Source organism: Lepisma saccharinum, chromosome 10 (genome assembly GCF_977018435.1).
Source record: "Lepisma saccharinum chromosome 10, izLepSacc3.1, whole genome shotgun sequence".
Taxonomy (NCBI): domain Eukaryota; kingdom Metazoa; phylum Arthropoda; class Insecta; order Zygentoma; family Lepismatidae; genus Lepisma; species Lepisma saccharinum.
Window position 1 is genome coordinate 9,140,917 of NC_139238.1, and position 25,655 is coordinate 9,166,571.

At 39.4% G+C, this 25,655-nt stretch overlaps 1 protein-coding gene across 2 annotated transcripts in view; it reads left to right on the top strand.

Moving 5' to 3' along the window:
* Positions 1–25,655, top strand: part of LOC145993748 (growth arrest-specific protein 2-like) — a 231,629-nt gene that overhangs the window by 190,279 nt on the left and 15,695 nt on the right. For both annotated transcript variants that reach the window (XM_083129501.1, XM_083129502.1), the window contains exons 3-5: positions 12,801–12,925; positions 18,575–18,716; positions 23,397–23,658. In XM_083129501.1, the coding sequence (XP_082985627.1) occupies positions 12,801–12,925; positions 18,575–18,716; positions 23,397–23,658 (529 nt within the window). The remainder of the gene's footprint in view (positions 1–12,800; positions 12,926–18,574; positions 18,717–23,396; positions 23,659–25,655) is intronic.

Here is a 25,655-nt window from a genome sequence, read left to right on the forward strand (position 1 = left end):
TGCATTTATTGACCTTCCAGCGTTACGTGTGTAACATTCACACATATAATATGTAAGGTTCTAGCAGTGGCGTGTCCAGGATTTTGGAAAGGACGGTTACGTATACTATTTTAGTAGTCGGTCCTCATTTTTGTCATCTTTTCCTGCCTTTGACTTTTTTTTTATAAGGAATACTGGGCCGAATGTGCGTTGTAACCCACCAACCCCCCCCCCCCCTTGCTCACGCCACTGGGTTCGAGACATGCGATTGGATTAAAATATTCATAATGAACTGATTTCGTAGAATTATAAGGTAATTTGTGATGTGTCCTAACAATTGAAAAAAAATCTTGAGTGTGACAACATAGCTTGAAAGCATCAAAAGTACAGTAAAACCTCGTTAATCCGGACCCCGATAAGCCGGACTTCGCTTGATCCGGACAGGCAAAAAGAAAAGCAGAATGCAAGGTTTTAAAAGTGGCTAGAAATCAACGAGAACTTCCCAAACAAAAGGCAGTCAACCACTGATGAAATTCTGTTTCCCGCAGACATTGTACTGTATAGTGTATTTAGGCTTATGCCCTTTAAATACACCATAATAAGCGTGTTTTGTTGCTATAATGCACTTTCTTTTAGGTTATTTAAGTTAATCCGGACTTTCGTTAAACCGGTCAACATGTCCCCCCATTAGTCCGGATTAACGAGGTTTTACTGTATTTACGAAAATGTGTTGCGTCTGTGGCGCTTTTAAAAAGTAGCAAAGTCTGGCTTTATTTGTCTGTGAAACATATAGGCTACAGCTGTTAATTTTTTGTGGGCTAAATATGCAAATTATATGCATTCATAAACATTTAAACCTTACTGCAATTAAAAACAATAAACATTTCCAGATTGATTTTGCAAAGAGTGGTATCACTTTTCGTGGAATGACCCTTACAGGTCTAAAAATACACTCACACTTGCAAGATGAGGACACGATTTTGCTATTGTGACTTCTACCTCCTTGCAGCCGGATCCAGATTTTCGCCCAACGCCCACAATGGAGAAAGTAGGGTGTAAAGACTTTCGCAGAAAAATCGTAAGGTCGGTTAGGTTCGTGTGTGGCCTGTTGCATGCGTTATGCATGGGTGCTATAAATTATACCTGTATTAAGGAAGCGATTCAATAGGTTTCTGTATAAGGAGCACGGTGCTGTCTGCCTTTCGTCACTTCCGCGGGCAAGGGTAGCGATTAACCTTTGTGGAAATCCTATAATTTATTGTTATGTGCAAGGCCCATCGTCCACTTTGGGAACGTATATCAAAATTGAAAGTGGACTGGAACGGTACTGGACTGCTGACCATTGTTCGTGGTATTCAGCAACAATGATTATCTAATCCGCAAGATTTAAAGGATGATATTTTACCCTCTGATCATAAGTGAGTGAAAGGTACTAAAACAGTGTGTTGCATGCCTTAATAGCATGGGCTTAACTTGGGGGGCAGAATCAAACTTGGAGCTTAACTTTGGGAAGGGGGTTCACAATCGAAAAGTTTTCCATCCCATAAAAATAGCTGTAGAATTTGCGAAATCACAAATATTACTTTTTATTACTTTCCTACTAATGTCCAAGGAGATTAAAGGGAAGCGTAAATTTTTACCAAGGCTGATTTTTTTTGGGGGGGCGAAGTTACGCCTGTGCTTAATAGAACAATGATTCAACGGGGTCACACACAATTTTAGTGTCCATATGGATAGCCGACTACCACAACCAGGGCCGGATTAAGACGAAATTGGGCCTGATCCTTGAAATCTTTGAACAACAAACACAACTACACGTCACAGCGCAAAGAATAATAGTAACTGTATAATAAGTAACGCTCTGTCTAGGCGTCCGAAATTGGGGCTCCAAATTTCATTCTTAAGATTTATTTTCAGGTTAATATAGCAAAAGAAAACTGTTCAGCTTTCGGAAAATTCTCGTCTGTTTTCATCTGGGCCTATTTCAGGAATGGGCCTAATGCTGCAGCATCAATAGCAGCCACCTTAATCCGGCCCTGACCACAACTGAATATGCAATGCAGGAGTTGTCGTGTATCATAATATGTGAAGCCTACAGTAAAGCTTGATTAGTCACTACATCACGCTACTTCTTTCTAATCTTTGAAGGTGTCCTGTAGGATGAATAATCAAACTTCCCAGTCTTTTCTCATCTATTTCTAATTACTAGGGCTCGGAATTTTATGACTTAGCATAAGGGTGATGTCTTCCCTAAATATATAGAATTTCATATTGTGAAGAAGCTAATTGAATTAAGGTGCTTTTAAGGGCATATTTTGGCATATTTGGCCATTTCTACGTGATAAAGCATATTTTGATGGATTTTCGGTCATATTCAGTATATTTTTGCTTTTTCAAGAAATATACAGTCATTTTCCAAGTGGATTTGTTCTAACTCCCATGTTCACTCGAGGTTTTTTTTTCTTACTGCAGCAAAATCTTTTTTAATTTAAAATTGAAAACTTACAAAAAGTGTTCATTGTGCATTTCAACTCATCAGGGCCCATAAAGTGAACTAAAAATAGTATCTATAAGAAAGTATTTCATCATAAGTTAGATATTGATGTTTGAAACAGTCTAGATATAAGAGCATATTTTTCAAATTATGCATATTTTGTAAAATTTTAGGTCATAAGAGCATATTTTATTTTGCATATTTTGGTGATTTTTAGGTCATAAAAATCCTACCCCTACTAATTACTATTTCTAATTGCTACTATTTAGCTATCTCTTCTAAGTCTAGGTGAAACTGTTTACTTCTTCATCCAAGTTGCAAAGTGTTCCACCCATATGTATTTTTGTTATTTAGCCATTTCATTTCTGCCACTTTTGGCAAATCGTGACAAGGATGAGTGACAATGACACTCTCAACACCCATCCTTGGCCTGTATTCGAACCCGGGAACTTGGGTGGCGTGATCGAAAGTCCCACGGAACCGGCTATTCTACCTATAATACTCAGCATTAGCATCCAATGTTAATGGGACATTTTCCCTTGCCTAGAGCTTCCATTTCTTTCATCTCTTCTGTCGTCTCCAAAGGGATATTTTCTTTTTGCCGGTGGTGGAGATCGAACCTACGACAGACCTATGATTTTACTACAAATCCGGTTCATTAATCAACTACTCCACGACGTCCCCAGGAATTCTATGGTAACGAAACAACCATTTGGGAACAGTGGCGTATACCGAGTCCAATATCTGGGATATCTCACTATGTCACGTGGTCCTAAGCTATGAATAGAAATAAATTTACCAACTCCTAAGAAGTCAGGTTGCCAACTCCTAAGAAATCAGGTTGCCAACTCCTAGGAAGTCAGGTTGCCAACTCCTAGGAAGTCAGGTTGCCAACTCCTAGGAAGTCAGGTTGCCAACTCCTAGGAAGTCAGGTTGCCAACTCCTAGGAAGTCAGGTTGCCAACTCTTAGGAAATCAGGTTGCCAACTTCAGAATCAGCATCATCGTCTCACTGATATGAATAATAATTACAATTTCTGATCTCATCCATTTTTCTCCTGAATTTTATTCTCTAGAATTCAGGCTTCGCAGATAGCGTAGCTAGCCTAGATTATACGCTCCTGATTTGGAGGCTAATGCAGTTTTCCCATAAATTTCGATGTATTCTGTGAGCAAGGAAGTATTTAGGGGAGAGGGTCCGGTACTAGTAAAAACATTAAATAATCAAAATGTAATTGTTTAGCCATTTGTTATACGATGGTTATTTATTTCTGCTGAACTTATTGAAACGCAAGGATTATATTTGGATCATGTGCTTTGAAGGACAGTACCAAAGAAGATTTATGCATACTACGATTTATGATAATATGTCTAAAATATTTATCAGCAACTTTACTTTTCGTCAGTTGTAATAGGCAATTAATAGTGATCACCGCCCAACTATTTTTGACTATTACAATTGAATCTAACTTATTTTTTGTTATTCAATAAATATTTAATTCTTTATCTATTTGACATTAATTTCCTTGCCAGGGCAGTTGTTTTTATACAAATCTTAACTACACTTATGCTAGATAATTATTACTCCCTCTGTCCCATAATTATTGTCTGGTACGCCTTTTTGTTTGTTGTCTCATAATAATTGCCAGATATTCAAACTGTGACATTGGTGTATACAGAAGAAGAACATGAAACAAGGGAATGAGTCATACAACTTTACTACTCAAGGATCAGTACAAATTGTGCTTTCCATCTGCCTCTTCGTCTGTCATTCCTGTACTACCATTTTGGCATACCGGACTATAATTATGGGACATGCTGTTATATCTCATTCTTTTATCATATTTTTACCTATTCACGTTATAATAATAATACTATATTTATTAATATACATATTTAATTAATATCATTTTAATGTAATTTAATATAATAGTTATTATTATTGAAACACTTGGTCGGACTCCTCCCCGAAATGTATTTCTAGATACGTGTGAGGTATTTGCAGTGTGACAATTGCATTTTACATGCATAAAGTTGAAACACAATCCTCCCTTTCCCATCTGAAGCTTCCAGCAGAACACATTGAATTTTCCTTTGTCCGCTTTTGCTCTTTAATGCTGCATCACCACCAGCATCAAACAATAACAACAACAAAGGAAAAATATGAAAATGTCCTCGTCCCCACCACGTGCCGCTGGGAACGTGATTTCCTGCTCTGTCCAGTTACTCGGCTGCTGCATCCCCCTCACCTTGGCCATCTCTCTCATCTTCTCCGATGGACCATCTGCCAGCAGCCGCGTGACTCAGACTTCGGCCCGGCTCGCTTTAGTATTCCGAAAGACATCCAGAAGACTTCCGGTCCCCACGTGGCGGTCATTGCCACATGCGTTGAGGGATGCCCGCATCCTCATTGTTGGCCTTTGTTTCACATATTCACACGCTCACGACAGTCGCCCACGCGGCTTGAGACGGGCAGCGTGTGTGTTATTATTGTACCACATGTTTTTGCATTCTGTTATCAAAGGAATATACCTATTGCCCCGAAAAAATATGTAATTTTTAATCAAACCTATGCCGCGTAAACAGGCCCGTAGCCAGAAATTCTTAGTAGGGGGGGGGGGGCGAAGTCAATCCTAGAGGGGGCAAATTTGTAATATATTGTGTTGCATTGGCAGATATAGCAAGGTACAGAGGGGCACTTTCCCCCCTCCTCCAAAAGTGATAAGTAACAGGAAAGGAGTGATATCTTCAAACTCCAACGAACAAAAAAAGTCGAACAACATCAAATAACAATATTTCGACAATGACCTATCGGGCTACCAAAGAATATAAAGATAAAGTTTAACATAAATAGGCTAGTCGGGACTGTATCTACTTGATATTTACAGGTCAATAATGTTAATAGACGATTAATATGTACCAATAGCTTTGGGTTTCTCTGCAGAACTGATCAAGGAAGTCCATTATAAATCGTGCTTCATAATGTTTCCCTTTAGTTTCCAGTATGCAAGATTTTTACGCACAAAGGATTCTAGCGAGAATCAAACAACACCATTGTGTTGTGTTACGCAAGAGAAATGGAATTAATTAAATAATAATGGTTACATATTATCTACTTTTTGATGAATTGTGTAAAAATTTGTAATACATATTTTGTAGGCCTACTTGCTAAAACATTAAAACATGGGTCCCTTAGTCCACCACGGATTCTATTTGCTTCAAATGAAAGACTTTTGCGACAATGTTTGCCTACTGGTTACGTTAACCATTTTGCCACTTTTGGCTAATTTGCAAATATGGGGATGAGTGATGATATGATGAAATTTATGAATGGATACTCAGAAACATCCATGCCCAGGCCGGGATTTAAACCCGGGACCCCTGGCATCGTAGCACGATGTGTTAACCACTCCGCCATGGGGGCCGGCTCATAAGATTTGAAATTGATATTTACACTCAAGAAAATTGCAAGAAACACTTGAAAATTAATTTCATTTTGAGTAACCATTTGTCCTGCTATCCTTAGATTCTGCTAGTCATGTTTCTTTACTTCAATATTTGCCCCCCCCTAGATTGGGCATCCATCCAAGATTGGGGGGGGGGAATTCCCCTGCTCCCCTATGGTTGCAGAACTGTGTGTGAGTGTCTCTCCATCAATTTCACGTCATCACTCATTGTCACGATTAGCTAGATGTGGTAGAAAAGCAACGCTAAGAAAAAGGAATTAAATATCCACTCCCCTCTCTCTATCACATGAATCGCTATTACCAAAAGGTAGACTGGGGAAACAAAAAAGTATGCAGTTCAAACTTCATAGCAACACACCCAAGAAAAACATCCAAACACATTAGGCACCTTTAATACAAGACTTCTTAAAATGTCACAACTGTTCTAGATACTTAAAATTGCAAGATCATTTTCCAAAATCCGAATCTGGAAGGTAATTCCCTCCCCCCCCCCCCCCCAATGCTGATACATTATACGGAATCCCACACACCTTCATAAACCATAAAATCAATAAATGTCTTTGTTATGTTGCTAGAGTAATAGGGGATATAATATTGTAAAGATGTAAAGAGTAGTGAGAATTCCATGTAGGAATGTGTTGTGTATTTTTCACAGGGGGAGCAGAGCAGGCTCTCAGGGGGGGGGGGGGCTCTAGCTACGGGCCTGCGCGTAAATAATACCAAATTATCAATACTAACATAAGAAACGGATGTAAGCAATTTGGAAACCATGTTAAAAAATGGCCATGAGGTCACATTTTCTATTCAGATGCAATTTGGAGTTTTAAATTTGGACAAATTACCTTCTGATCTGCGTGTTGAAAATTGATAATAAACAGTTTTTAAACTACCTTAGCATGCACAACTTTCACTTTCTAAAGGATTATGCCTTTCTTAACTAAACCAGGGATAAGTAAATGGAATTCTGGTAGGCTCTGGCCATGGAGAGTCGCTAAACGCACGGCCATGAAAATAGGCGTCTTGCGCAGAATTGAGCTGGTGCCACCGTATGAGAAAAGCAAATCGAAAGCGGGACAAAAGTCGCTGGTTCCCGCGCACTGTGTAGCAACGTCAACCGGGTTGCGTTGCCTGGTTCGAGCGTCAGACCGACCTCTCTCCGGGGCACTTTTGTGTCATCCCTGACCTTTCGAGTAAATACGGTCAGTTTGTATCACATTGATTACAGAGACCAACTCTACAACGAGATCTTTCATTCTCTTAAACCTCCGAACACATGGGGTTGTGCTCCGACGTGGCAACAGCGCGAACTTCTGCCACCCGCCTAATTTCATGGCCGTTCGTTTAGCTCGGCCGTCAAATTCTATTGGGTTCTATCGATAGTCACTCGTTCGGGCGTCCAATCGTGTTGGGTTTTGGCAGTGGAGAGTCGCTCGTTCTTGTCCAATCCTGGTGGGTTCTGACGATGAAGAGTCACTCGTTCGGGCGTCCAATCGTGGTGGGTTTTGGCAAAGGAGATTCACTTGTACATGTAGTACTTGCAATCCTGGTGGATTCTGTCGGTGGAGAGTCACTCGTTATTTTCAATCCTGATGGTTTCTCCTGAGGAATCGCTCCTTCTGACGTTTAAATTCGGTGGAAACTCCAATCTTACTTAGTACCTTCGGGCATTGGAGATTGGTCGCTAAGCGTATCAACGTCCAGAACTTTTCAATAATGTCCAGGCATTCCAAACAGCTAGTTTCAAGTAAATTAGATTACTATTGATCAAAAGTAAACGCTTCTATCCGAGCAGGAAGCATGATTGCTTTGAGGACTTGCCTAGTTCTCCTCAGTTGCTGTCGTAAATCAAACGAGGATCCGCCTTACAACGTGGGAAGACTGTGTATAAACAGAACTCCTATCTCACAGAGACCGGTTACGTAACTCATTGTTCAGACACTTTGGGAATTGGCGCTAATTGGATCGGGCAAGTGTTGCTGTCCCACACTTCCGATGGCATCAAAAGCATCTCTTTCTGCAACCGGAAACTCTTAGAGTAGGTTACTGTTAATCGCCTACTTGTTTCATGCATTATTATGTCTTTTGTTGCTTTGACCTTGACATTGTAGGAGTGTCGCTGTTCGAAGGGAGAAAGAAGCGAAATTTCACTCGCATAAAGGTGGTCGTTTTCCTTTTGACACTAGAAAATGCATTAAAGTGTGACTTGATGCGAATTTCAAGGAATTATAGCAGCTGGGATTGTTCTGATCAGGCACTTCTTTGTGTTCATAAATTCCATTCGCTTGGTGCTGCTAAGCCGCTGTCATGTATGGGATTTAAAACATAACAACAATAACTGCCATTTTCACGCAAAGCTCAAAACGCGTATTGTGCTGTTAACAGGTTGAGTTAGGAATGACATCTACCGAGAGCTCCTCCCCTTTTTAAAGTTTTTTTTTCCCTTAACACTAGATTATTCTTATTTTCACATGCACGAAATTGCGAACAATAGTTGGATTGTATGTGTATTGTTGACCCTGAATGGTTCGGAATTATAATCGCATACCAGCCGATATCGAGCCTGGGAATCTGATAACCGAGAAGCCGCCAGAACAAGCACGTATTTAGGGCGGGGTAGGTCCTGACACCCCCGAAAGAATTACAAAGTACTAAAATTAATTAATGAAAATATACTTGTTTGGCATTTGTTGTATAATCGATGGTTTTTAATTTCCTCAACTTATTGGAATAAGAATATAAATAAAAAAAAGTAGTGGTATCATACGGCTTTGAAGGACAGTACACACTACTATTTATGATAATGTGCATATAATATTAATCAGGAACTTTACATTTCGTCAACTGGATCTAAAATCCTGTTTTGTTATTCAATAAATATTCAATTCATCATCTATTTGACATTAATTCTTTGCCAGGGTACTTATTTCTGTACAAATTATGCCGATTTTAACTACATGTTAGCTAGATAATGAATTGCTTACTGTTATTATATCTGTATTCTATGCCGTATTTTCACCAATTCGTGTAATAATATAATATTAATGTATCCGTATAGTTTAATTAGTATTTATTTTATTTAATATAATTATTTTAATTTAAACATTATTATTATTATTATTATTCCTGAAACACTTGGTTCGGACCCCCCCCCCCCCCCCCGAAATATATTTCTAGATACGTTCCTGGCCATGGAGTAGTTGGTTAGCGAAACGGATTTTTAGTAAAATCGGAGTCCTGCCGTAGGTTCTATCCCCCATCCACTGGCAAAAAGAAACTGTTCCTCAAAACGAGAGAAGTGGTACTCTCTCGAAACATAGTGTTGGAACAGTTTTAAGGATGGACGTCCGGAAGGGAGCACGCCCCCATGAAAAATGAATAGTAACCTAAAATTATATAAGTCAGTCGCCGTGGCGGAGTGGTTAGCACATCGCGCTAAAAAACGCCAGGGGTCCCGGGTTCGAAACCCGGCCTGGGCATGGAGGTTTGTGAGTGTCCATTCAATTCATCAATGTCATCACACATCCCCATCTTCGCAAATTAGCCAAAAGTGGCATAAAAAGCTAAGTAAAATAAAGCAAATCAATCAATCGAATCCCGGCGTGGGTGTATTTGTGGGTGTCCCTACATGAATTTCACCATATCACTTAAAATCTTCGGGATTAGCCAAAGGTGGCAGAAAAGCGAAGTAAAATATACCACGAATGTGTTCTGTGTTAGGAATGGTGCTGAGGGGACGTCAATATTTTGGTGGGCCAGCTCTTTCCTGGCCATGATTAATCCAAAGCGGTAGGAATCGCTTAAATATAAACACAGCACAATGTGTAAGTAGGCCTTTATTAAGCGAGCACGATCGCGCGCGTTCCACTGACAACATCCTCCTGCAGTTCCGCATGAATATTTATCAGCGGCTGCTGCCGTGAGGGCACGCTGGCAGTGTTGAGCAGACTGCGTTCACTCTGCCGCTCTCTGTTCCGGGTTCAGCTAATGAAGTTAAGTCTTGCACTGCTGTAAATGAATGAGGATCCTTCCCAGCGCGTTTTGGGGCCCTTACTGAAAAAAATCATCCTGAAGGATCAGAACACTGTACATAGTACATACCATACATAACAATTGTAACTTTTATTAATCCAAATCGCATTGAATTTATACATATTTATAAATGCCCTGAGGCAAATTTTTCACAGTTGAGCTTTTTTTTATCGAGGAAGGAACAGAAAGCTTTGTGGGAAATAAAGTAGTGTCCTTTGCGGAATAGCCTATCTGAGAGACTGAAGGTCATTGCAAGATAAGGTATCTTGAAATTGATTAGTTAAATTTGAATATGACATTTTTATACAAATAACAAAATTTCGTAGATTAGTTAGAGTTGACGAGTTGTATCTTTGCGGGTGAACCCTGCCCAAGTCCGGCTGCGCAGTAGCAAGGGGGAGGAGCTACCAGCTGCGCGTCATTATCCTTGCGTTCTGTCCTTGATGTCGACCACCCAAAGGGCGAGTAGGTGGCAACTACTTAAAGGTATTTCTCTCACACTCTGCTCGGAGTAGCCAAGGCCACCCGCAAAGATACAGCTCGTCAACTCTAGTATATTTCGTAACATTTGTGATTTGTGTTTGTAGATGTATTTCGAGTAAGTATGTGAAATGTAAACTCCACACCTTAAATATTTTTGATGTATATACCGTTTAATTGAATTGAAGTAGAATTTTTTGATATATTGGAATTGCAGACCCTTTATGTTGCTTTTGTGTGTGGATATGTGTACGTGGTGGGATGCGGTAATACATAAGGTTGAAATAGAGAAAACATTGAATTTTTGGAAACCGGGAATTATACTTTAATTTTAAACTTGTCCTAGAGTGGCCACCATGCATGTGCAATGATGACGCCAGAGGGATAGACGATGTTTGAGTTAGCTAGCCCCCCCCCATCTCCCCCGCCCTCGCGATTCAGAGGTCAGGAAATTAACATGCTGCCTCAAAATATAACCCCACTTACTTCTTACTATCACGGTATGTACCTATGTACACACGGAAGGAACTTCTAAGAACTAATCACATATTAACGTCTCCACAAATAAGAAGTCTTCTAAGTTCACGGACAGTAAACGGCAAGAGCGGATCTTTCTATTCAGTGTTCTCCCCAGCTTGAATTGTAGCAGCATTGTCCCAGCAAGGTTGAACCAGATCGACTTTATTATTTTTTGCTCGAAGAAATAATTGCATGCATTCAGAATCACATAAACACTCGATATGTTTCACAAATCAAATTTTTCTATCTAAGCGACACTATCTGCTGAATTTCTGCGATTATGCTAAATTTCAAGAGAACTGAGAGAATGTTGCGGGGTTGGCCGCTACGCCACTGTTTCATCACAAGCTCGCTTATATATTTGGCAACACAGAGAATCTAAAGAGAATCAAGTATCAGGTCCACAACTTATGCTACTAAAGCAACTTCTTCCCCTGTCTTAAAACCACAGAGCTTTCCTCGAGCTCGATCATCACCCTTATGAGGGTTACGCATTCGAGATTCGACACTAGCGCCACATTTTCAAGGTCAGTCGGATTAACCTACCGCAGATACTAGGAGAACTTGTCATTCTTATTCTATGCTGATCTGATACCAGGATCCTAAATTTGTAACCAAGACTTTTAACTTATGCATTAACCATTGTTCAAATCGCCCACATAGGGCGTTTAAGTATTCAGCACCAGTTAAAACCTTATCGGAAGAAGAAAAATGTCTAGTTCCCTTTCAGGCTGAACTTTTTTTTTATCTTCGTTTCACTTTCGCGGAGACAAACAAGAAACGCGTGCGTGGTAATATGAACAAGTTCCTCGTTCAATGCAATAGCCATGACTTGTGAAGTTGTTCGTGCGCTCCAATAAATTCGGAGCACGATTTCTTGACGATAATGAACAAACAAAGTGTTTGCAATTGGACAGGACGCAGTTCTTGTGTTTGGCCGTGTTGTTATTGGAATGGGGGAGGGTGGAGTAGAATATCTGAGGTTCTTAGTGCCGACACTGGCCAGAATTTCAATGCGCTGTCCAGTCCACATCTGCCGCCTGTCTATTGAAAGAAGACGTATAAACTAAGAATCGGGTACGAATGGATTTAACACATCCAAATTCGCGGGCAGTATTGTAAATAAGGGTATACCCACCACAAAAATAATTCACTGTGGAATTGTAAAGGTGGATATTACATAACTTTAACTTCAACGGGGTGAAGGGGACACAAAATATTTCGTAATTCCCATTTTAACCTTATTTTTTAAAAATGTTGAAAGGCAAAATTAGTATAGTCATTTTTCATATTAAGCAAGGTTTGCATTTACCACTTTGATTTTATCAGTTTCATATGATTTTATTTTCTGAAAATTTCGGAGGGGGCTGTAGTCCCATCAGCTCCCCTTGCGTACGCAAGTGTTCTTAGTGTGTGATACCTGATCGAGCACATAGTACTAGTTTGGATCCCACTTGTTCGTACCGTTTAGCCTATCTGTGCACAAAGTGAACTTAAAAACAAAAACTAACAATCCACTCTTAATGCAAGATAAGATATGTAATGCTCAAAATGTAGGACATTACGATTTTTTTCAAATTGCTCCCGGACACAGGACTAAAATATAGGTTATGTCCGGGAGGAAAAAGAGGATGTCAAGTAGTAACCCTAGAGATAAGAGCCCGTAAGGTTTTGTAGTATACTCTTCAAGTCAGCACAAACTCTGGTAGCTTTTTGAATTGACCAGTGCGTCGAAAGTTATCTGAACGTTGTTTCATTTATCTGTTCAACGTGAAACCATTTCTACCCTCAAAGAACATGAAATCTTATACTAATGGCTTTCCTTGGTTTCAGGTTCTTCACACGTAACGGCAGAGAATTTCCTGGACGTTCTGGACAATGGAGTAGTTGTGTGTCGTCTTGCGCAAGTGATCCAGGAACGGGCCCAACGAGCAGTGGATGCAGGTCGCTTAAAAGGCGTAAGTAGACACACTAGCTCCAGAACCACAAACTGAAAATTCCACTACACTGTCTGCTGTTAGAATGAAGTTAATGTAAATAAATGTACCTGGCGTGAGTCTGTCAAGAAAGTCTAGAAAAGGTAAAGAAATCAAATAGGTCAAGAAGTCATGTAATTATACTTGTGGCCAAGAATTTTTCCTATCGCAATGACTGATGGATTTAGTTTATTTTATTTCACTTTTCTGCCCCTTTGGCTAATCGCGAAGATGAAGATGAGTAGTGATGAGATAAGATGGATAAATGGACAATAACAAATCTATGGACGACAACACTAGCCCCGCATAAGGTTATACTGGCTGAGAGTCCAGATACCAGAGCCTCACTAGTCTGCCAAATGCAGTCCAGGATGCATTAATAGATAAAGCAAGTCTAATTCTCTTATTAAATACACCTTCAAGTTTTCATCTTAACTGTCCTTTTAATAGTTTTTTCATTAAATAAATATTTATTTTCTTAATTGTTAATTTCCAACTTTACATTCTAGGGCTCGTATAAATAAAGGTTAAGAAAATCTCAAAAAGGGGGAGTGAGGAACTTCCTACAGTTCATTTATAGGCCTACTCTTTAGGAGTTTAATGCGCGTTATGAAATTATGAGCCCAATGTACGTACAATTGCCTAGGCTAGCTACTGTCAAGAGTTGCCTGATCTCTCTCGCTCCAGAAGCAACCCAAATACAATGGCCACAGGCTTGCTGCCGTTCGCTGAGGATCATCGGCTGTCATCCTACGGACAGATGGGTAGAGTCAGATTATTTTCATAACAACTCCAGCTGACAGCGCGTGTCCAGTGAGTGAGCCTACCAACAGTCCAGAGCGCGTGGAACAGGGATAGCGATAGGTGCTGGGTAGAGATGACGTCAGCGATTCGTTTGTTGTTTGTCTGCTCCGGGACTTATGGCTCGCTCCAAAGCTGCCAATGCAAAACAGCCAGAGATGTTACGAAAGTAATCTCACTCTAAGGAGTGGATGGGGCAGCGATGCCAACCCCAGCAAAATGGTACTAAACCAAGCAGAGTTTGATCTTTGTTGACACTTAGCACCCTGCTTTTGGCATAATGGTCAAATCTATCATAATCTGCAAACGCCAGTCCCTGGGAGAGGGTAATCGAATTCAAAGGAATGTGTTTGCAGGAAATGCAAATAAAAAGATGTCCAAATCTTATTTCTACTTCACCAGCGGACATGTTTCAAACGAAAGGGAGTATGCCGATCCAGCGGTAAGCTTTTCTTCATCCTGCCAGATTTAGTTCGTACGGAGATTTTATGGTAGGAAATCTGTAGAAAGTTGCGGGTGAACAATTTTCTCAAACCTTTTAAAGTTCTCTGTTGAACTCATGTCGTTTGTTGCATCATTTTAAACATTTTATTTTGTGAAAATTTACACTATTACACAACTGTTAATAATTATTAGCGCAAGTTCAAAGCTCTAGAAAAGTAGATGCAGAATTACAATTAGCATAATTTCGAAGTTTACGCAGCACATTTTATTATCGTCAATCCACACGACAGGGAGGGGGAGGAAAATCGAAATTCTTGCAAAATCTGAAACATCGCCAATGTTGTTTTCGTCGGATTTTTATAGGTTCACATTTATATATTTCATAGTTCAAATTGAGGAACAAGGCCCCCTTGCCCAGCGGCGTATACTCTGGGTCATCTAGGTAATCGCAGATGACCCGGCTGTATTTATTTATTTTTTAAAAAAATATATATATACATTTCTTCGCAATATTCCTCCAAACCAATTTCGATGCATACATTTCTTTGCTTCCAGCGCGCGAATGCTTCCAACCGTTTGCCGCTGAATGTCCGGGAACCTTCCTCCAGCCGGTGGAATGACGTCAGGCAATCTCACCCTGACGTCATTCCACCCGCTTCCCTTACAACCCTTGGCGAGGAAGGAGGAGAGAGGAAAGAGGGGGAGGAAACACTGCTTCTCAGGCGCGGTGATTCCGTGGCCAGGGTAAGCTCCTTCTTATGAGAGTCCACCGGTCGCACTCTCAACCTTCAGAGCCTTACCGTTCCCTCCGCTGAACTAGGGAAAACATACCCGGTAGAGTGCGAAGAACAGGAAAATTGAATAACATGGGCAAACCAATTCTACGCTAATTTTCCCTTTACATTAGCTTCTGTCTTGCTGACTTCTGTTACTTGAACATAAATTTATCAAAAGGAAAAAGCTTAAATATTGAAGATGAAGCAAACTAAATTAAATTTCAAAGCTTAAGCAATTAAAGCACCTACATGCTGACTCCCCCCTCCTTGTATTACAAAAATAGTGATTGTTTCTCCTCTCTAATCTTCAAAAGCAGCGAGAATACTTCTTTCACGGAACTGAATATTTTTAAAGGGAAAGATCAAAAATTAATTATATATATATACTATTAGTTCATTTAAGTTGCTATATTCCGCCTCTATAGATTAATAGTGATAAAGATGAACGAATTAAACATAAAACGAAAAAACACATCAGGCAGGTGGAGGACTCGGGGGGCTGAAACCCCCCTCCCTGAAATCCTACAAATATCTAATTTAAAATGTGTATAGTGGTAATTAATTTTACTTCATTAGCACGATTAAACACCTTGCATAATACGTTGTAAACATCTGAGATTCATCTTCAGGACTTCTAACCCCACTGTTTCAACTTTATGTGTCGGCTGCTAATAAGGGATGATCCCCATCCCGAAATATAATTCTGGCTCTGGCCTGCAATAATTCGAACTTTTAAAACCTGTCATTTCGAGCTCGGAAAGGGATTTTTTTTATCATTCATAGGGAATTTCATTCTGAGCCAGGAACACAACAACAGAAGTTTGGAGCATGAAACTGAATGCGTGTAGTCGTTGGCTTCATGCTGTGCTTCGTGTTTATTATTTATTTAGGTGTTAGTGTTTGTCGTGATAGTGCTGTGTTAAAGGGTAATGGATGTGATACGAGATTTGCTGGTGAAACCTTTTGGAAAAAGCTCTCTTCAGGAGAAGTTGCAAATTGTTAATACAGGTAGGCCAGTGCTATCGCTTGAACTTATTTCTACACACAAAGACAAAAATCGGGAATATGTGAGGCATTTTCGCAAGCCAATTATGACAAAACACCATGGTTGACAGGAAGTATAAGTGTTAATAAGCTTTGCTTTTTTGTTGGCTTACTTTTCGGGGCTGAAAAGAATGTATGGATGCGTGGCGGATACTGTAATCTAAACAATATTTGCAACGCTTGTGACAAACATGAAAAATCCGAAAGTCACATAACTTCCTTTGTTAATCTGCAATCTTTCGCACAGACACGTATTGTGCAACTGGACAAACAGCGTGCTTTGGATGTGGTACGGCACAAGTAATCGGGTCCTGGATTAAGTTGAATTTTTTACTTAAATTAATATTGCGGGTTTTTATTTCACTAGTGCACGTCTTGCATTTTATATTTCACAGGTTGTTTTTTATAGCTTTATAATACTGTCTTGTTTTATTATTTGAAATTCTACACGTATATTAAACTGCAATAACGAGAATTAATTGATTGTGGTCGTAGCAATAAGACAAAAATCCCGACACAATATTCCTAAATCCAATATGGATCCTGGCATAAATTGCACGGAAACTTTTGGACTTTGAGAATCAATGGTCGGATATTACCCACTCGTTAGAACCAGCATACGCCACTGCCCTTGCCATACCCTGAGCATCGGCCTGCAGCTAACATTCTAAATGCAATAGATAGTACAAGCAGGGGTGCCCATCCCCACCCCCAAGGCCCATGACGCACTCCCCCCAAAATGGTAGAACATTTGCCTCCCCCCTCTCGGTTTATGCCGAATTAATTACTCAAATTATTTTTGTCAGACAAAATTTGCGGAAAAATATAATACCAGAGGTGCAACCACGAATTTTTGTCTGGGGGAGGGGCAAGTACCAGGATAAACGTACCAATAATAATAATAACATTAATAAAGCTTTATTATTATTACTACTACTACTATTAGCTGCTATTACTATTCCCCTCTTACGCCGCCCCTGAACTTGACGAAAACGAGAAAAGCAGATAATATGAGCGAAGCAAGCAAGAAAATTTTACAAAATGAATTTTTATTTGCATAAAATTTGAAATCAAAGGGGTAATTGCTCCTCTGTGCACCCCCTGCAGGTGCCCTTGGCCGTCAATGTTTGCCTCCCTAGAATTGAATTCCGTCGAAGGTTGGGGGGGGGGGGGGGGTTGCCTCACTGTATAATACATAGATATTTAAGCAATATATATTTACTTTAGATACTTTAGGCTTTCTGCCATTGTTAGTCAACTGCACAGTTTGTCTGCTCGACTAACCTTGTATTAATGCAAAAACCATGCCCACAGCCCCCTTCCATCCAAACTGATTTTAAAGGCATAAGAGGTGGTGTTTCATTCAACCCTATCGCCGCGATCACCCACAGCTAGGTAGAAAAACTATACGTAATAACCAAACCTAAAAATCAATAACAAGTCAATCAAACGATACGATCACCCCCTCCATTTTTGTGTGAAGATATATAGAATTGGTATAAAAAAATCCCCCCCAAAATTCTGTTTTCTTTTCTTCTTAAATTCCAAGGTGTGTATCTGTTAGAATCAAATTATATCTCGAAAAAAATTTTCAACACTGGTAACCAAACCATTTGAATAATGGTAATAATAAAATAATAATAATAATAATAAAACTTTTGGCACAGGAAAGTCTCTATAAAACAAAATATTTGTCATTGTGTTCATATTAGGATCCCATTTCATGGTTATCGCCTCTACAGATTATTAGTAAAAATCACGGAAGTATTTATAGAGGGTACCAGAGGGTCCAGACTGCACCCCCCTCCCCGAAAAACTTACAAGTTTAAAATTGAATAAGCAAGATACTTATAGTTGTAGGTAAGGATTATATTGGGATTATACAGCTTTACGTACCTGTTACAATTTATGCACCATAATTTTAAGGTGGGGTGGGGATAGAAAATGTCGATGACTTGTAATGTAATGTAATGTAATGTTGAAACAAAACCTCAATGAACAAGATTGATTGATTTGGTTTTTTGTTTTGTATTTCTGCCACTTTTGGCTAATCACGAAGATGAGGATGAGCGATGATATAATGAAATTGATGAAGGGACACTCACAAAGAACACCCATGCCCACGCTGGGATTCAAACCTGGGACCCCTGGTGTCATAGCTTCTGTGATAACGACTCCGCCATGGACGAGGGATAAGCTGTCTTTGATTAATTAATATATAATTTTACTTTAAAGTGAAAAGGCTTGCAAAAAAACGATTTTTGACTTTTCCACTCAATTTTCATTATATTTATATTTGAAGCTCAATGAACAAAGTGTTACTAAGAAAATGTGTTTATCTTGATGTATATGCATGTCGATGTTGTACATTGACACCGCGTGTAAAATGTATTTCAACGTATTATATTCTTATCTTTGTGGATACTTTTTCAAGGCAGTGATATTTCCCTTTCCAACAACCAATCATTGAAATGTTTTAACCATTGAATAATAAGAGTATAGCTGATTGAATGATTCTGTTTATTCATTTTGTAAAAGAAAAATGTCCTTTTTTTTATAATTATAGCCTGTGCCAACGATTCGATCTCGTTTCTGGGAAAATGCTGCCAGACGAAGCTTCTTCTCCCGTGACAATATGGAGAATTTCATTAGGTTCTGCAGAAAGCTGGGTGTTCACGAAAATCTCCTCTTTGAAAGTGATGACTTAGGTGAGACAATTTTAAATTGTCATGTCTTTTATTTATACATATATCTGAACTGTTAAGAAATACATGGAGACATGTATTTCTTGACAACTCACACTATAATCAGAAAGTGCCATAAATTTAACATATTTAAATATACAAATTTTTACTGTGTGCTTTATTTTATATGGAGGACCAGTAACACCTTCTGCATAGTAATTGGTCATGGCCAATGGCGAACAATCTACATACTCACCACCTAGAAGGTGAGGGGGTCAGATGGTATTGAACATTTTTGTTAAATGTAGCGAGTGTGGAAAAGAAGGAGAAATTGTCATACCTCATACATACACACACATGCTTGAAATATGAAGAGGTGGTGGCTATTTTGTAGCTCTCGCTCAGGGATGGATTCATAAAATTTGGGCCCCTAGGCTGTCCTTTGTTTTGGGCCCTGCTGACATTATTGTTATTAACAATTTTTTATCATGGTTCTTCACATCCGCTAACTGTTTGCTCTGTACAAGTATTATTAACACTTGTAAACTTCAAAATATAGACACTACAGTTTAAACTGATTGGACTACTGAACAAGACAGATTTGCTTTAGACACACTTTTCGAACAGAAAAATGAATTGAATATAGGCACTTTCTTTATAATTTCGGAAAAATGCATCTTTTTTTCTCCTTTTCGTGTACAAGCGCCACTTGCACTATGCATTTCGCCACACAACACTATTACCGCACATGCGACCAAAGGAAAATAAATCGATACTATGCTACAGTAGCCACACTGGCCGCAGACTGAGAAACAATGATGTTGATTTCAGTTGTCAGTATCCCTCCCATTTGACTTTCAATTGTTGGCGTTCAAAAAAGTTTACATTTGTTTCCTTGAGGAATGATTGTTTATATTCCAGCACTGTTATGTGACCTCACATGGCTTCTTTGCAGTGTGCTATACAGACTTTCACCCCTGTTATTATACAGTACTGAAAATAGGGTTATGATGTAAGAAGTTTAAATACTAGAAACTTCTTTGTTCTACCTTGACATATTGTTATATTTTACTATTATCACAATACAGGCCCGTAACCAGAATTGATCTCCAGGGGGGTTCACAGGTTATCAGGGGGGGCTTTGTAAATCAAGTCCATTTTTCAAAAGTTTAACTGTTAAATGAAGGTAAATTATGTGTGTGTGGGGGGGGGGGGCTGGGGGGGAGAGGGGTAATTAAGTTACATAAAGTTTAGAAATATCACACAAATACTACATTTTTCTATATCTTTTAAAATATCACTTGAAGTGTTAATTGGCTGCTACTGAAATCATCCCTTACTACACACTCCATACTACGTTTGATGATACAGATATTTATATTACACAAGAAAAGATGGACAATATTCAATCATAGTGTCTAGCGTACATTGCACTTCCCGGCTAAAACAATAAAACTCCCCTTCATTCCCAAAACTCAGGAACTGCTAACCTTTGACGCAGATGCGGAGGGAATTTGCATAATGACATCAAAGTCACAGATATCTGTATAAATGAGAGGTTACAACAGGGGCAACGAAGGTACAGATAATTTGATTGAATTTGAATTTAATATTTTGGGTGCATCAGCACTTAGGCTATTTTGCACCTGTCATGTTATGCAGGGTCCAGCTCCTTACCATAACATAACGTATAACAAAACTATAGTGTCGCATAACTAGTCTTAAAATATTCTGACCAGCTAAAAGCTGAGGTTGTAAATGAGCACTCAGCACACATAAGGACAACAAACAGGACAACACACAGAATTATACTGGCCATAGTGCCAGTCACCAGAGCCTCGTTAGTCTGCAGAAAGCAGTCCAGGGTATACTAAGTGGAAGTGAGGTTGACAATTGGGTGTACTACGTAGAAGGTCACCCCTCATACCACGAAGGTACAGATAAAGAAGCTCCCCTGTGAAGAAACTTTCTGAAGTCTAGAGAAGATAATCTTAAATACTTGCCGCTACTTAAGACGACTTATAAATAAGATGAACGAATGTAATAGCTCCTGTTCATGCTCCCTGAATTTATCCTCACCAAAGTTGTGAGCAAAATAATATCTGCTGTCTACATTTTTCACTTTTTCACTGCAAACAAATTACACAAAATAGTTTTACCTAATGTCAAAAGGGCTGACCTCAGTGCCAAGGGGGGCTCAGCCCCCCCCCCCCCCGGCCCCTGCCTGGCTGCGGGCCTGTCACAATATTATGAAATTTTTAATACTTGATGGCCTTTGTCTTCTGCCCTTTCAGCATCTCATTTTTATGCAGCCTTCATAGACTTGTAGCCTCTAGGCTATAACCTAGGATAGCCTAGTGGCAAATCCCCCCTGCTCTTGCCACCTCTCTTCCGAAGGTAGTGTTTGCCACTTGTCATGACACTTAACACTAAAATATGATCACAATAAAATTAGATTGAAGGTTCCATTTTTAGTCAGTCTTAAGAATGGAAACCTACTGTTAATCCTTTTAATTTCATACATGGGTTAAATTTGCAAAGTTTTGTAGAAATATTGCAACTACACTGTTGAGAAGTACAGAGCTTCTTTCTTGAAGATGACAAATAGTTGATGGCTTGTTTCTGTTCAGCGACTATGAGAAGCAACCAGGCCTGCACCCAGGGGAGGGGCCATGCCACCCCCCCCCCCCCTTCGAGTCATACATTTTTTAAATGTAAACCTATAAAAAGCTACGAACATAACATCGACGATTTTTCAAACTTGTAAAATTTTCAATTTTGTCCTTGCATAAATGAATGTGTTTGTTGTGTAGAGAGGCAGTCTCCAGATGTCTGCAGTCTGCGATATTGGGTACTTTTAGTTTTATAACCATTGATGCAAGGTTACTAGCAGTGGCGGTGTTTGGAGGATATGGGGAGGGTAGTTGCCCTGCACACTATTTCCAATTTTGCTCCTGCACTATGGCCTCTTAATGCTAAGCCTTGTCTACCCAGACCTGGTGGAGGCACATAGTGTGGTTCGCATCCCACTTTAAACTGTAGGTCCAGTCCCAATTTGTCTATCTGTGCATAAAGGTGGACCTAAAACAAAAGCTCAAACTTGTCTACTAAGAAAAAGTAAATTGTCCTTGCCCCCCCCCCTTTCACCAGGTGAAAATGTTTCTCTCTTTAAGAGGGGAGTCCTAGCGTTTATTTTAATAATAATTGCTAATGCATACAATTTAATTTAGAAATATATTATTTTCTAAATATAGAATTATCGTGGCTGCTCAATGGTTCTGGTATAAGAAAATGTAGGAAATTTGAAAACATTTTTAATCTGTGAAACTCAGAACTATCCGATTACTTCTGACCAGTATCGGCGATTGGGTGCCAAAACTGAGAAAGGGGAGGGGGACAAGTAGTTATTTTCTCTTGGTAGACAAACATTAAGAGGCTATAGTACGTGGGCAAAAGTGGCAAAAAAGTCGGGGGCAACTGCCCCCAGGTCCTCCCAAATAACCACCACTGTATATAGATACATACATACAGATAAACACTGATCTGGCCCGTGCCTAAAAAAATCCTGGGTACGGGCCTGGAAGCAACAAATCATCACTTAGTCCAACAGTTAACTGATTTTTGACAATGTGATGTTCGTGCTGAAAGAAAATACTTCTCATACCTCCAAAGGATAGTTGACATCTTTCATCACCCTCAATGCAATAGAAGTTCATCTGATAAGATCAGATATAGTGTTCAGATTTTAATGTTTCATGTAAATACAGAAGATTGTATTGTCATGTGAGAACCAGAGAGAACTAATTTACAGGAGAGATGAAATAATGTATTTTTAAGAATATGTCTGACTTTAAAAGAAAAATCTGTAAATTGGAGATACGTAACTCTACGTTACTGCCATGAAGAAGAGAGAGTTATGTCGATCGGACTCCGAATAGAGCTTTCAGAGAGAATATGTACGTAAAACTGCATTTTTGGAGTTACGTTCCTCTTGTTCTCACAAACGGTATGTTATACTGCTAAGATTAAAGCCCCTATCACACGGAACTGGATTTCTAGTTGGAATGCCCTAGTTGGCGATGAACTGACTTTCTACGTAGAAATTATGGCCGCCTGGCTGACTGCTTGACTGGTTTTGAGGAATAGGACATGTTCTAATTGCTACTAACTTCTTCGACTAGATTCTGTGGAACAGCCAATCAGAGCAAAGTTTGGCCATGTGAAGATAATCTGTGAGTTTGCAAAGTAGCCTTTTTTGTCTGTGGTTTCCGAGTGCATACAGCACGAAAGGCATGTTTACAATTGAAAAAGCTAAAATATTCTTCCATACGTGCACAGTAAACGTTGTAAAATATGTATTTTATCAGCGCCGTTCTTCTCTACTTAAAACCATTTAATGCGATGCGATATTCCTCTCGGTTGAATAGTGATCGTATTTTAAAAGTGTGAAGTGATACGTTGTTTACATCTCGCGCGACCGCCATTATGGGAACGAAAGACTATCGACAAGTACGGTGTAACAAGTACCGTGTGAGGCGAAATTTAGCAAATGGGTAGCCAGTCCAGCGTCAACTAGAGTGTTCCTACTAGAAATCCAGTTCCGTGTGATAGGGGCTTAAATAATAATAATAATAATAATAATAATACAATTTTAGAAAATCATATTTTATGATTGAAGGATTTCATAGTAAATTTTTCTTATAGTTCTCCACAGTCAACCTCGTAATGTGGTTCTGTGCTTGCTGGAAGTGTCGAGACTAGCAGCCAAGTACGATGTGGAGCCTCCGGGATTGGTGCAACTGGAAAAGGAGATTGCCGAAGAGGAATCCCGCTCTCATTCAGACTCCGGTCTCTCGAATACGTCGATGCTTTCCTGGCAGCTGCAGTCTCCCGGAATCCTCAGACATGCCATGACTCCCCCCAGTTCCCACATCCCAATGGCAGGTGACAAGTTGAGACACAGCAGGCAAGTGAGGCCAAGGTTGTTATCATTTCATGTTTCTTTACAGCATGTTCCTCATCTGGTTTTCTCTCTTGTGATCTGCATGTCTTGTCATGCCTGCTGATCCCAGCATGTCTGTTCTGGTTGGTTCAGATGAACCCAGCTGGATGTTTCCATGAAACAAGTAAGTATATGCGCATCAGTTTCAACTGGATTATGTAATGAAAGATTTTTGCATAATTTTTTTCATATCAGTTCATTTCTAGTATTTTTCTTGTAGTAACAAATTTGATTGTTACAAAATAATAAACCTGGTGTAACAGCTCATGAGAGCCAGGGCCTACGTATCAACTCCCACATGTCTCAGCAGAGGTGGGCGATCATGCAACCTGTTACGGGGTGATGTGTGGTCAGCATGATGAACCCCTAGTCATCGCTGTAGGTTTCCATGACCTGGTTACACTGCTCATTCGTAGTTCCATAATTTCCTCACGATGGTGGGTGGCCTCTGGTCCCATACACTGGCCGAAATCTCAGGAGAAAAGTTGTTACGCTTACCCGAGGAGATGAGACTCAAACCAGCATGCGTCTGGTAGCTTGAGCCCAAAGTCTGATTCCTTAGACCACATGGCCACAGTGCGAAACAATTGTTACAAACACTCGATCAAATATTTCACGAAATTTTACTCCAGAGTGTATAATTAGATTAACTTATATATTTTTTTTTTCAAGAAAGTCTAAAATTAAATACAAAATGCCGTACAAACACATTAACCAGTGTTATTACCACTAAAACAGTGGCAGGGATTAGGAGGGCAGGGGGCAGTTACCCCTTTTGTCCCCACACTATGAGCTCTTAATGTAAAGCCTTGTATACGAAGAAAAATCAATTGTCCTTGCCCCTCCAGTTTTGGCACCCAATCGCTGCCACTGCACTAAAATATCACATAATGAACTTTAGATCGTCATTTGTTGCAAGCGCTGGACCCTCTGCTGTGTCCTGCATGTGACATTTTTAAGTGTTCAATATATCCTTATTAAATGTGCTGATTTGAATGTCCGAGGACAAACTTTTCATCTTCCCACTCGTAAGCATCCATGTTGGGAGATGATGACAGTGTTATAAGTAATACTTTTTGGCTTTATAAGAAGCACAGACCTTTGTCCTGTGCTGGTCCCTTTACAACCTTGTGCTTTTAATTTTTCTCAAGGGGTTATTTGCACCCCTTCTTAACTTTCAGATAGGGCTATTATATAAAGGATTTTTCCTTGTATAATTTGAAGGGAAAAATGGCCACATGTACTGAAGCATACAAAAATGTTAACTCATCATTCATTTGAATTTTGATTGGGGCTAATTGAGAATTGTGTTAAATTAAATATACTGCTATACTTGGAGAATAGGTGCTGGAGGCCAGTAGGATTCAAATGTACTTAAACTTCCACTCCAGATAATAAATAAGGTACTGTTACAGAATTACCTGTCAAGTTATTTTTTTAAAGCAAATGGTATTCATTCACTTTCATTTCTCCTGAGGAGTCACTTATTATAAACAATACTAAAAATAGTATAAAATTAGTTTAAAGAACTACTTACGTAAGTGAGTATGCAATTGTTGAAGAACTACGTTTCAGGGTACAACTGCCCCCTTCATCAGGTTCATAATTCTTTCTAAGCACTAAAACATAATGCTGTGTTGTAAAGTGTAATATGAGGATTAGGTAGAGGGTTGGGTTAAAAACACTTAAAAACAGTCCTTGACAAACCGATCTTAATGGATTCGGTGTTTTCGGTTTTAATGGGTCTTTTAAATAGTGAGGTTTTTTAAATTGGAATATGTCAAGGGCTGTTTTTAAGTGTTTTTAACCCCACCCTCTACCTAATCCACATATTACACTTTACAACGCAGCATCATGTTTTAGTGCTTAGAAAGAATTATGAACCTGATGAAGGGGACAGTTGTACCCTGAAGCGTCATTCTTCAACAATTGCATACTCACTTACGGAAGTAGTTCTTTAA